The sequence below is a fragment of the Gigantopelta aegis genome, chromosome 14 (genome assembly GCF_016097555.1).
Source record: "Gigantopelta aegis isolate Gae_Host chromosome 14, Gae_host_genome, whole genome shotgun sequence".
NCBI classification, from domain to species: domain Eukaryota; kingdom Metazoa; phylum Mollusca; class Gastropoda; order Neomphalida; family Peltospiridae; genus Gigantopelta; species Gigantopelta aegis.
Window position 1 is genome coordinate 29,999,570 of NC_054712.1, and position 14,665 is coordinate 30,014,234.

Sequence of the window (14,665 nt, forward strand, 5' to 3'; positions counted from 1 at the left end):
TCACGGTACTGGACTGTGAACCAGACGAGGATGGGAATAAAACACTCGATTGCCTTAACGTCACGGTACTGGACTGAGAACCAGGCGAGGATGGGTATAAAACACTCGATTACCTTAACGTCACGGTACTGGACTGTGAACCAGATGAGGATGGGTATAAAACACTCGATTACCTTAACGTTACGGTACTGGACTGTGAACCAGACGAGGATAGGAATAAAACACTCGAGTACCTTAGCGTCACGGTACTGGCCTGAGAACCAGACGACGATGGGTACAAAACACTCGATTACCTTAACGTCACGGAACTGGACTGTGAACCAGACGAGGATGGGTATAAAACACTCGTTTACCTTAACGTCACGGTACTGAACTGTGAACTAGACGAGGATGGGTATAAAACACTCGGTTACCTTAACGTCACGGTACTGGACTGTGAACCAGACGATGATGGGTATAAAACACATGATGAGGCACGACACGCCCAGCTCGATGGAGCGCTGCAGCCAGTTGAGGGCGATGATGCAGGGGCTGAAGTCGTCGCACGTCTCGCAGCCAGGGGCACATCGCAGACACTCGAAGCCGCTGTCGTACTTGTTGGGGTGATGCTGCAAAAAGGAACAATAAGGGTCCACTTTCAATATGTTAATGTGTTAACGGTACATACTCCTAAAAGAATATCATTGTACAGCAATCTCTGATTGAAACGTACTGCTTCATGCTTGGACTGAAGTTATCTGTATATTCAATGTGTTCTAGTTTGTCCTGATGTCTATGGATGCTTACTGTTAAAGCTTGTTGTAACACCACCACTAGACGTTATTGATTTATTAATCATCAGATATTAGACGTCAAACATTTGGTAATTCTTATGTTTAGTGTTATAAAGGAAACCCGTTACAATGTTTCATTAGTAGCAAGAGATACTTCATATGCACCATCTCTCAGACAGGATAGCACATACCACGGTCGTGGTGAATTGCCTAGACGTCAAACATTTGGTAATTCTGACGTTTAGTGTTATAAAGGAAACTCGTTACAATTTCCCATTAGTAGCAAGGGATACTTTATATGCACCATCTCTCAGACAGGACATACACAAACCACGGTCGTGGTGAATTGCCTAGAACAAGAAATAGCCTTTTGGGTTCACCGACTGAGATCCATCCTAGACCGAGCTCTCATCATGCGAGCGCTTTACTACTGGGCTGCGTCCCGCTCTGTGGAAGCTACAGATCGCGTCTTGGCGTTACCATTCGGCATACACCAGCACTTTGATGATGCCGTGTGTTTGTCACAGTGTACAATCATTCATTTCTGTGATCACATGCTTACTGTTAGCTCGGCTGTTGTCAAATGATGTAGTTATGTGATATTTTGTCCAAGCAAATGGAGTCCCGAAACCCACTTCACGCACACGAGTTTTGATTTCTATGACACACATTTTGGGTTAACGCACGTTTTCAAATTTGATAGCAGACGACGTTCAGTATTTTTCCAGGGTATACAATTATAGTTTCAAACCCATTCAAGGCAGCAGGTTTTATATGAGCAAGAAGATACACACATTGTATATTGCAAGTCAGGAAAAAAGAGTAACGTTTGTTTTATTTAACGACGCACTCAACACATTTTATTTATGGTTATATGGCGTCAGACATATGGTTAAGGACCACACAGGTATTTAGAGAGGAAACCCGCTGTCGCCACTACATAGGTTACTCTTTCCGATTAGCAGTAAGGGATCTTTTATTTGCGCTTCCCACAGGCAGGATAACACAAACCATGGCCTTTGTTGAACCAGTTTACATCTACCCATTGAGCCTTGCGGAGCACTCACTCAGGGTTTGGAGTCGGTATCTGGATTAAAAATCCCATGCCTCGACTGGGATACGAACCCAGTACCTACCAGCCTGTAGACCGATGGCCTAACCACGACGCCACCGAGGCCGGTCTCAAATCAGAAAGTCCGAGCCACAACCATTAGTAGGTCGACTGCAGTCATTCTGCCATTAGTGTAAATATAGGTTGTGCAGTCGTAACGAGCTGTCTCATGTAATTACTGAATGGATGAAGGTAATCGTGCAGAGTTCAATATCATCGACCATTTGAAATTGTTAGTCGCACGGATTGAGAACTTGTTTTACAAAAATAATCTGCATTGTGAATGAAATTGATTCTTATTTCATTAAAACAATGGATTACATTTCTAGACATGCCTATTACCGGATTTATGCGTAAGCTATTGGAAGTAAATGAGAGATGAATTGGTGCGTTCGTTCTGCATTATACTCGCCAGAAAAATAAAAATAAAATTGGAAAGTAAAAAACAAGAGGATATCTATTGTTTGAAAAAACATTTTAATCATTTTTTAAAAGGGACTATTCGAATTTGCGGCCATTTTCATTTAAGGGCTTTCCAATTCATTTAATTAATTTATACTTATTTTCGTGATTCTATCCAATTACAGTTCAAGCACGCTATTTTGGACACGGCCTTCAGCTATCTGGGCTGTCTGTCCATGACAGTGGGTTAGAGGTTAGTTGTCAGTGGTTACTGCGAGAAAAGTCGATGTAATGGCCTTACACCTATCCATCGAGTCGTTGTACTCGCTCTCTGGGTGGGAGCCGGTACCGCTGTGTGAACCCAGTACCGAACAGCCTTGTGTCCGACGAGTTAACACCACTGAGGGTGCTTTAAACAACTTTACACCTTTCAACTAAAGGTACACATTAAAAACGTGTTCTTATTTAGACTATCATTGTCTGTAAACTGAATGTGTTGCTATTCTTCCTTATGATTGCAGTATTTCAACTTCATTTTATTTCCTAATTATATATGCTAGAAAGAATTTTTTGGGTATGGCGCTATGGAATTGAATGCAACCACAGTTAATAGGGGATATATATATATATATATATATATATATATATATATATATATATATATATATATATATATATTTCGTACGTACGAAATTACTGGAATGTAAAATCCAATTTGAGTACTGAAGCAGTCCCCACAGAGTTACGGGGAAATGATACTATTCGGTCAAAATTTAAAAGTCATTACACGTTCTTGAAATTTTTACATATTATAGATATATCCTTATATTACTGGAATGTCAAACAAAAATCATATGTCACCGGACAAAATTTTAAACGCGGACCATGAATTCATAAAAAGTCCACCATAAATCGTCTGAGCAATGTTGTTTTAAAAACTGTTTCATTGGAGTGATCAACTATGTTCTTAAAAACATAAACAGAACAAATTACATTATTTTCTATTAAACAAAAAAAAAAATCCATTGTGGGTTTAGGTGGGACTGGGGTCTGGGTGGAGAATGGGGGAGATTATTCCCACATATCTTTATCTACTGAAACTGATGTCATAAAATGGCCTGCCTGTCATACGCTACGAACTAGCCAAACAAGTTACATTAAGATACGTGATACTTTATTGAATACGAAACCAAAATGAGTCCTGTGATTGCCATCTATTTTGGGACTAACATGGAAGTACATCACAGTATTCTTAAATTATAAAATTTTTTGTAGAATTTTATTTAATTTCACAGAATACCATCTGTTTTCTTTTTTCCCTTACTTGTTTTTTGTTTCGTTGTTATTGTTGTTTCTAAAATATTTTGAAGAGAATACATTCTATTATAATACAGTATATACTGAATCGCCAACAGCAAGTTATGATGAACACGTATTCTATTCGTCTTTTTAAATAATTGTTCCTTTTTCACCCTTCTTATTTTAGATTTTTTAAATTACGTATAGAGTCTAGACACTAGCGATTACTGTAGGTGCGGCAAGAATTTATTTAATGAATGATGAGGATGCACCAAAGGAAACAGTATTGATTATCAAGGATTCAATTATGAGATTTCTGTTTAACAGTGAAGTGTTTGGTGTGCGTGCATTAAACAATGGACTGCCAGCGTTAAAGGGACATTCCTGACTTTGCTGAAATTTTTAAGATGCTATCTACTAACAGACACTTTTTAACGATTGTAATTACATATCAAATATATATGTCTGCATAAAATATTAGTGGTTGTATATTAAACGTGTTTCTGATCGTTCTAATATTTGTATTAGTTTAAATTTCATTTTATTTCCTAAAATTTTCATATGTACGAAATTATTTAAAGACAAAATCCAGTTTGGGCTTCTTTCAAATAGTAAGACGACCAGAAACACATTGAATATACAAACGCCAATATTCTGAAAAAGAAAATATATTTAATATGAAAGTTTAATCGTAGAAATATTTTATTAGTCGGAAACGTCTTACAATGGAGCAAACTCAGGAACGCTCCTTTAAACACATCGCACTTCAATGGACAAACATTTAATGGTTTATTCTCAGAAGTGCACCGCTCTAGAACCACCCTTATCGCGTTTCCGTTCATAACGCACTCGATCAGCGTTCCACGTTCCAAATAACAATATCCTGCTGTACAGATGACGCAAATACATATCACAGTACATATTTACATATTCAAACATACATATAGGATACAAACCACTCAATCTAAATATAATATCACCAGAGAGAGAGAGAGAGAGAGAGAGAGAGAGAGAGAGAGAGAGAGAGAGAGAGAGAGAGAGAGAGAGAGAGAGAGAGAGGGGTGTAGAGACAGAGAGAGGGAGACAGAGAGAGAGAGAGATAGACTAATCTTGACCGTGAGAGAGATAAAAGCAGAGATAGCGACATACGGACACACACACACACGCACACACATACACACACACACACACGAGGAGAGAGAGAGGAGAGCGAGAGCGGACACACACAAAGATAGAGAGAGAGAGAGAGAGAGAGAGAGAGAGGAGAGAGAGAGAGAGAGAGAGAGAGAAGGAGGAGAGGAGAGAGACAGAGAGACGAGGAGAAGACAGACACAAGAGAGAAGACAGAGAGAGCAAGAGAGAGAGAGAGAGAGAGAGAGAGAGAGAGAGAGAGAGAGGAGAGAGAGAGGAGGCAGGGGACAGAGAGGAGAGGGAGAGAAAGAGGAGAGGAGAGACTAAGAGAGGAAGAAGAGAGAGACAGGACAGAGAGAGAGGCGTATAGAAAGGAGAGACAGGCAGGACACAGAGAGGGAGAGACACAGAGACACAGACAGAGACATAGAGATAGACACACACACAGAGAGAAGAGAGAGAGAGAGAGAGAGAGAGAGAGAGAGAGAGAGAGAGAGAGAGAGAGAGAGAGAGAGAGAGAGAGAGAGAGAGAGAGAGAGAGAGAGAGAGAGAGAGAGAGAGAGAGAGAGACAGAGAGACAGACAGACAGAGAGAGAGAGAGAGAGAGAGAGAGAGAGAGAGAGAGAGAGAGAGAGAGAGAGAGAGAGAGAGACAGACAGACAGACAGACAGACAGGTAGACAGAGAGAGAGAGACGGACAAATAATAAGGCAGGCTGACAGTAATGTAGATAGAGATAACAAGAAAGACACAAATACATGCAGTCTAATACAGTCCTTTAAAGAATTAATAAAATGAAAATTTAAGTCCACTGTCGTTTCAGTGCTCATTTCTATTTCTATCTGAACGACTATCCAATCAGCGTCCATATTTTAAAAAACCCTGACCTTTCGCTTAAGCGCGAATTCTGCCTCGACATCTGTTCCCTTGTAGTATCTATGTTGAGCATCAAGATCTGGGAAGTAGAACCCGTCCTTACAGACGCACTTGTAGGAGCCTCGCTTGAAACCCAGGCCCCCGATCTCAATACACTGCAAGGCAAAGAAAGCAACATTTGTTTACCAACTCCTCAGCATGTTACACAACGGATAACATATTGCTTATGTTCGACACTTGTTAAAGAGAGCTACAGTTAATATTTGCTTTATCTTACGACACTGCACATAGATTTATTAATCATCGGCTATTGGATGATGGCATCTGGCAATTTTGCCATATAGTCTTAGAGAGGAAACCCACTACATTTTTCATTAGAAGCAATGAATGTTTTATATGCATCATCCCATAAACAGGACAGCACGGTCTTTGATATACCAGTCAGTGGCGGACCACCCCCACGCAGCCCGGGGGAGAGGCAAATGTTTCTGAAAGGATTCCTCGGATTCTCCAACGTAAAAAATAAATTAAAATTAAAAAATATATAAAAATATAAATGTCGCAAAAGTTGGTCAGCTGAGAAAACTGGATAGTGTGTATGGTAGGGCTCTCAAGGTAATAGTTGGGGGAACTATCTGCACACCGTATGATAGTGTCTTGGTAGAACTGGGGGTAATGCCATTGGCCCTTAGGAGGATCAGGCAGGGGTTGAAATATATTAATAAAATCCGTAGCCTTGTGCCTGATTCTCCAGTTAACAACCTTAAACCTGTTAAAGTAAATATAAACAGAGATAGGGACATATCTATTGTTTCATATTTAAATAAGTTTGCAAATGACTTTGGGATTGTGGGCCTTCCGCTAAGCAGAATAGAGACATCGGTGGATCTGCCGTGGGTGACCAATGTCCCAAAAGTGCATTACCATATCAGGGAAGAAATTATTGAAACTAATAATCCTAATTTTAAAAATATTATATTTCAAGCAGTGGTTGGAGAAATCTGCCCGGATGTGACTCAGGTCTATACAGACGGGTCGAAAGACCCAACCACTGGTAAAACAGGAATGGCCTTTGTTATTAATAATTTTAAATATTTAAGGAAACCGATAGCCATTAGGGCTAGACTATCGGATAACATTTCAGTTTATACATCAGAATTAATGGCCATACTGTATTCCCTGAAATGGATTGAAAGATATCATGTTAATAATAGCCCCAATAGATATGTCATCTTCTCTGACAGTCTTAGTGCCCTGCAAGCAATCAATGGAGCCCATAGTATCAGATCGGAAATTATAAATAAAATTTATAAAATATATTTTAATATTGCTGCTCTGGGTATCCAAGTCGTTATGGAATGGGTTCCGGCTCATATATTGGAATATCTGGTAATGAAGCAGCCGATGCCAACGCTAAAAAGAGTTTGCTGGAACCGGCAATCGGTGTTCCAGTAGAATATAATGTTAACGAAATAAATTCCATAGCTGAGCCACACCTGGTGGCTCTGTGGCAAACCGAATGGAACCACAGAGCCAGGGTGTGGCATGCCTACATTAAACCAAAAGCGACCACTCCTGGGCCAGTTTCTTTTAATGTTAAGGTAACTAGAATTATTGCAAGACTTAGAATGGGTGTCTCTTCGGCTTTAAATGATGTTAGATTTAAAATTAAAAAAGTTACGTCACCCAACTGTTTAGTATGTCATACAATCGAAGATGTTAATAATTTTTTGATAAAATGTACTAAACATGACAACATTAGACTGAAACTGGTTAATTATTTTATTAAAATTAAATTAGAGTTTAATGCTTATAATTTATTAAATCCACCTAAAGAATATAAAAATACAATAGACAGGTTGTTGGTCGCTTTTGTATATCAATCTAAAATAAAGATATAATATTATAGGGTTCTCCTGGGGGCGGTTCCTGCCATAGCCTAGGCATTGCTAGATTGGTGCAAATGTGGCAGGCCCGTTCCTTTTATGGGACCCACAATAAATAATCACTGTTGGTGGGCTGGGTAATAGCACTCATTATTGTTTGCTCCTCACTCCTTCTGGGGTTGGAAGGATGTTACCTGCGCCCCTACTGTCCGGTCTTTCGCCCCTTCCTTCTGCAATGTCGCGCCTGACTTGCTGGATTTTTAAATTTTAATGTAATGTACTGGTTTAAAAAAAAAGAAGAAATATATATATATAAATAGTATATTGTATTTTAATTTTTAAATTAATTTATATTGTGGTGTGGGTGTTTGAATGATTTTACTTCGGGTTGATGATGGGGTTGCTATCTGGCAGTAACAGCCCCCTCCTCGCCGACCAAATATATTGTATGAACTGCTTTTAATTTTTATTGGGTGTTTATGTTTTAAAATTGATAGGTTTACAAGCGTGCTCTTTTAATTTGTTTTAATTTATTTTATACGTGTTTTTAACTTTATTGAGATAGAGGGAAATGGGACCCTGTGGCGGCTGCTTAACCTCCCTTAATAAACCTCCTACTGAATAATAATAGGGCTAAAATAAAGAGTTTCTGTACTATTTGTATTTTTGAAATGCTCGTTCTAAATTTAAGTTTTAAATTAAATGGATTATATATTTTATATTAATTATTATTTTTGGAATTGCGCAAATAAAAACTAATTATATAATATCCGTATTCCCCGTTGGTTTAATTTCAAAGTTGTCCTAAGTAATTTCTGTCCCGGATTGGGCCCCTGGCCTCCAGAGACCGAACCCGGGGTGGACATGCTCGAAGCCTTAGTGGTATAGGAGCATGGGAAAGTCTTCACACACACGCAAAAGTTGGGCGGGAAGGGGTGGAGGGCACTACACTGGCTGGAACCAGAAATAGCCCAATGGGCCACCAACGGGTCGGGAGTTTTACCTCTGGGGTACGCCCCCCCCCCCCCCCCCCCCCCCCGAATAAAATAGGTTTCCGTTATGCATAACATGTCCGTGTATTGACTAACCTTGGTTGTGGCATTCTTGCACCTGTGTGACCCGGCGAACACGTTCTGTGAGATTTTCGCCTCCTCCGGATCCTGCGGACACTGGTTGATGTCGACTTTCTGCAGATCTATGTCAATACCGCTCGTACCCCTGTAAGTAGACATATACCCAACAACATTAGTTTCGGTAGGTTCATTTCAATGTGTTAAAAACAACACAGCCTCTCTCGCTGTGATGACGTGTCGACGTTGTGGCATGCAGGTGAACTTACAGTAAAGTCGTAGACCTTAGGCTTAACCCGTAAAAATAAAGTTAAGTTTAGTTAATCTATAAACCTGTAATGCATGTGGATAAATTTACAACAGAGTGAAGCAAGAGTCTGTGACGTAGCAACGGTGATATACCTTTAAAAATAGACTAGAACTCTATTCCATAACCGTTACTTCTCAGACGCACGTGCGTTTTCAAAAAATATGCAAACACATTAAAAACACCAGGATGACCACAAACATTTCGGATGTACGGAAATGGATTACATAAGCAATAAAATCAAAGTAATATATGATTTTAATTTGCCAATAATGGCTCTAATAGAGACAGAATATGTCTTAGTGTTTAAAACTAGTGTATGTCACTTGAATGATTTAAAGGGACATTCCTGAGTTTGCTGCATTGTAAGATGTTTCCGACTAATAAATTATTTCTACGATTAAACTTACATATTGAATATATTTTCTTGTCTGTATATTCAATGTGTTTCTGGTCGTCATAATATTTGTAAGAAGCCCAAACTGGATTTTGTCTTCAAATACGAAAACATCTTTTTTAGGAAATAAAATGAAATTTAACCTAGTACCAACATTAGAACGATCAGAAACACTTTTAATATACAGCCACAAATATTTTATGCAGAAAAATATATTTGATATATTTGATATTTGATAAAAAGTCTCTGTTAGTCGATAACATCTTAAAAATTGCAGGAAATTCAGGAATGTCCCTTTAATGATTTAGAGCGAACAAAATGACAAGTATTGTTACAAACCAACGCGTGACAACTCCTAGCCGCTAGTTTTCATAAATGCACGACAAACCCCACAGTTTCGGGTAATATTATCACGAGTCACAGGTAGGTAATGTTATCACGAGTCACAGGTGGGTAATATTATCACGAGTCACAGGTAGGTAATGTTATCACGAGTCACAGGTGGGTAATGTTATCACGAGTCACAGGTGGGTAATGTTATCACGAGTCACAGGTGGGTAATGCTATCACGAGTCACAGGTGGGTAATGCTATCACGAGTCACAGGTGGGTAATGCTATCACGAGTCACAGGTGGGTAATGTTATCACGAGTCACAGGTGGGTAATGTTATCACGAGTCAGATTTCTGAAACAATTTTTATAAGTCATATGTGATCATACTTACAACAGTAATATGACACTAATAGAGAATTACCAAAATGTGTATCGTCCTTTAATTAATTTATTTGAGTGTAACAAATCATTCAAACAAGATGATCGCCGGCCTCGTTGGCATAGTGGTTAAGCCATCGGACTTCATACTGGTAGTTATTGGGTCCACATCCCGGTACCGGTATCCACTCAGACACGTGTTTAATGGCACAAGGAAGAGGTGTAAAACCAATCCACCGACTTAACACCAACCAATAGCCATTACAGAGAATATTCCTAGTTTTCTTCATTGTAAGATGTCTTCGACTGATAACATTTTGTAACGAATAGTACTAAATATTAAATATACTTTCTTGTTTACAATATCAGTGTCGGCATGTTAAATGTGTTTCTAGCCCAGTGGTAAAGCGCTCGCTAATGCGCGGTCGATCTGGGATCGATCCCCGTCGGTGGGCATATTGGGTAATTTCTCGTTCCTTGGTACTAATGGAAACATGTAGCAGGTTTCCACTCTAAGACAACATGTCGAAATTACCCAATGTTTCACATCCAATAACCGATGATTAATAAATCAATGTGTTCTAGTGATAATAAAACAGACTTTAACTTTTTTGATCGTCCAAATATTTGTAAGTAGCCCAAACTGGATTTTGGTAACCAATAATTTGGTACGCACGGAAAAATGCATATTAGGAAATAAAGTTTGACCTAGTGAAAATACTAGGACGTTTACAAATATGTTTAATATACAAGTACTAATATTTTATTTAGAAAGCCCCCCAATTAATATGTAATTATAGTCGTTAAAAGGTCTGTGTTGGTTGACATCATCTGAACAATCGCTGAAGACTCCTGAACAGACAAGCGAAATAGTCGAGGTGTGTGCTGAGGATTGCGTGCTTAAAACGAACTTCGAAATCAAGTTGAAATGATATAACACTGATGGAACTAAATGAAGGAACACACAAATAGTAACAGTAAACACTGACTGCAACCAACCCCCTCCTCCGCAGTATGATGAAGTTAACCGTAATACTGGCAGTCAATTCCACGGTAATCACGTTTAATCCCACATTACAGCTCTGTATTTTATCATACTGACAGAACTACACTAGGAGTGAATTAAATTTGGTATCAAATACCATGTGTTCTTTTACTTTTTTCCCATTAGTAGTTAAATGAACAGTGATTTGCAAGCATTCGATTTCATAAATAGCATTGCGGGGCTGACCACCGATGGCGTTATGGGAAGGGATACTAAAATAAGTCCAGGAAAGAGTCATGGAGAATGGGGTGTGAGTTAGCAAGATGCGCAAAGGTGTAAGCTGAGATAGTCAGAAAAAAAGGCAAGACACGAGGGGGGTGGGGGGGGGGGGGGGGGGGGGCAAGGAAAGTCAGAAAGGACAAGGGGATGATGAAGACTGAAGCAACAGAGGAAGGAAGAGAATGTTTTATTTAACGACGCACTGAACACATTTTATTTAAGGTTACATGGCGTCGGACATATGGTGAAGGACCACACATATTGAGGGAGGAATACCCGCTGTCGCCACGTCATGGGCTACTCATTTCGATCAGCAAGAATATTTTATATGCACCATCCTATAGACAGGATAGCACATGCCACGGCCTTTGATGTTAGTCGTTTGTGGCACCTAGATCCCAATGAAAACGGCAATAGGTGCATGGTCCCTTTAAATTAAATCCTTCTTTATTCGTGTAATTCTAACCGATTGTGTAATCGAAGATTGATCGGTTGGTATCAGCCGATTATAACCGATGATCGATGATGAAATTCCAACCGATTCCCAACACTAACGACCTCCATTGTAACCTATCATTACTGGAATCTGTCTAATTACAAATATTTAATTTAGGCGAGAAATGTCTTGAAAGGCAGGCGGATGGTGAAGGTGGAAGCAACACAGGAACATGAGAATGGTAAAGGTAACTGTGTTCATCTTGTAACATTTTGGTTACCGGCCTCGGTGGCGTCGTGGCAGGCCATCGGTCTACAGGCTGGTAGGTACTGGGTTCGGATCCCAGTCGAGGCATGGGATTTTTAATCCAGATACCGACTCCAAACCCTGAGTGAGTGCTCCGCAAGGCTCAATGGGTAGGTGTAAACCACTTGCACCGACCAGTGATCCATAACTGGTTCAACAAAGGCCATGGTTTGTGCTATCCTGCCTGTGGGAAGCGCAAATAAAAGATCCCTTGCTGCCTGTCGTAAAAAGAGTAGCCTATGTGGCGACAGCGGGTTTCCTCTAAAAACAGTGTCAGAATGACCATATGTTTGACGTCCAATAGCCGATGATAAGATAAAAAAAATCAATGTGCTCTAGCGGCGTCGTTAAATAAAACAAACTTTACTTGTAACATTTATTGACTCGATTTTTTCTTATAACAAATATCGCATGCAGGCGAGAGGTGTCAGGAAGGACAAAATGGTGTAAATAATGGAAGCAACAGGACATGGTCATGATTAGGGTAAGTTATACCAGCACGTATAACCTTTTGTTACTCAAAACTGTCTTGTTAGAAATATTTCTCGTAGGTGAGAAGTGCCAGGAAGATGAAACGGGTGAAACATTGGAAGCAACAGGACATGACCATGATTAGCGTACGTTATGCTCCAATCTGTAGCCTTTAGTTACTCAAGTTGTCTTGTTAGATATATCTCACGTTGGCGAGAAGAGTCAGAAAGGGCAAGGGGCTGGTGAAAATGAAAGCAACATAGGGGCATGATGATGGCAAGAGTAACTGCTCACATCTGTGACCTCTAGGGTGGGGGACGTAGCTCAGTGGTAAAGCGCTCGCTTGATGTGCTTTACGTCTAGGATCGATCCCCGTCGGTGGACCCATTGGGCTATTTCTCGTTCCAGCCAGTACTCCACAACTGGTGTAACAAAGGCCGTGGTGTGTACTATCCTGTCTGTGGGATGGTGCATATAAAAGATCCCTTGCTGCTAAGTGAAAAGAGTAGCCCACGAAGTGGCGACAACGGGTTTCCTCTATCAATATCTGTGTGGTCCTTAACTATATATCTGACGCTATATAACCGTAAATAAAATGTGTTGAGTGCGTCGTTAAATAAAACATTTCCTTCCTTTTTGTGTCTTTAGTTACTCCAATTTGTCTTATTATAAGTGTCTCATTTTAGCTAAAATGAAAAGTCTGTCATTGTACGTCAGACGTGAGGTATTAAAATTACGACCATAGCCCCAAGAATGAAACCGTCACTACGACCCCGTCTTTTCGTCGTGTGTGACAATCACGATTTCATCAAGAGATTTCGTACAGTTGCGTGGTCCAGGCTGTGTGATCAAGAAGATTATGTGTTAAGATGTTTCAAAGAAGAAGAACATAGTAAAAGGAAGTAAGGTCGGTTAGTACTACTGGATCAAGACAGGAATGAATATCTGTCTGATAACACCTCAGTACGTTGCTTCATCAAAGGGGTTTGCTAAAAAGAACATTAGTTTGTGTGTGAAAGAAGAAACCGTTTGACGCAATCTTTGGGTCAGCAACAAAGAATCATTTATACGGACGTCCCTAAAGAAAGACAAAATTAGTGTTTAATAATAACAACGTGTTCCGCTATGTAAAGGTCAGGTGTCCCAGCTTCAGGATACTACGTATATCCTCACCCCTAGTCATTCCATCTGGCACTGATCAGTCCTTATCGCGCAAGCTAAATCACAATAACTGAATCATAATGAGTACCTTTTCTGTTGGTAGGTGCTGGGTGTGCAATACAAGTACCGGCTTCCACCAAAATTAGTTTTAACGGCTCAATGAGGAGGTGTAACAAAGGCCGTGTGGTATGTACTGTCCTGTCGGCATGTAAAAGATCCCATGCTGCTAATCGAAAAGAGTTGCCCGTTGATTGGCTGCAGCGGGTTCCCCTCCCCCCTCTCTCACGCCCCCCCCCCCCCCCCCTCATCCCGGTCTCTTTCTCTCGTATAATCGATCCTCGTCAATTAATCCATTTGCTTTTTCGAATCACCGTCAGTACCTTAACAGTTGTATATAAAAAGAAAGAAATGTTTTATTTAACGACGCACTCAACACATTTTATTTACGGTTATATGGTTAAGGACCACACAGATTTTGAAAGGAAACCCGTTGTCGCCACTACATGGGCTACTCTTTCCGATTAGCAGCAAGGGATCTTTTATTTGCGCTTCCCACAGGCAGGATAGCACAAACCATAGCCTTTGTTGAACCAGTTATGGATCATTGGTCGGTGCAAGTGGTTTACACCTACCCATTGAGCCATGAAATGCGTCACCTGATCAGCAGGGTTTAGAGGGTACATGCCTGACATGACGTCATGAAATGCGTCACCTGATCAGCAGGGTTCAGAGGATACATGCCTGGCATGACGTCATGAAATGCGTCATCTGATCAGCAGCGTTTAGAGGGTACATGCCTGGCATGACGTCATGAAATGCGTCATCTGATCAGCAGGGTTTAGAGGGTACATGCCTGACATGACGTCATGAAATGCGTCATCTGATCAGCAGGGTTTAGAGGGTACATGCCTGGCATGACGTCATGAAATGCGTCATCTGATCAGCAGGGTTTAGAGAGTACATGCCTGACATGACGTCATGAAATGCGTCACCTGATCAGCAGGGTTTAGAGGGTACATGCCTGGCATGACGTCATGAAATGCGTCATCTGATCAGCAGGGTTTA

At 40.3% G+C, this 14,665-nt stretch overlaps 1 protein-coding gene across 1 annotated transcript in view; it reads right to left on the bottom strand.

Annotated features, from left to right (window-relative positions):
- The window catches only part of LOC121389383 (probable G-protein coupled receptor CG31760), a 93,974-nt gene that overhangs the window by 25,098 nt on the left and 54,211 nt on the right, over positions 1-14,665 (bottom strand). The window contains exons 3-5 of the mRNA XM_041520985.1: positions 8,566-8,695; positions 5,603-5,746; positions 414-608 (exon numbers count right to left, since the gene is read on the bottom strand). Of these exons, the coding sequence (XP_041376919.1) occupies positions 414-608; positions 5,603-5,746; positions 8,566-8,695 (469 nt within the window). The remainder of the gene's footprint in view (positions 1-413; positions 609-5,602; positions 5,747-8,565; positions 8,696-14,665) is intronic.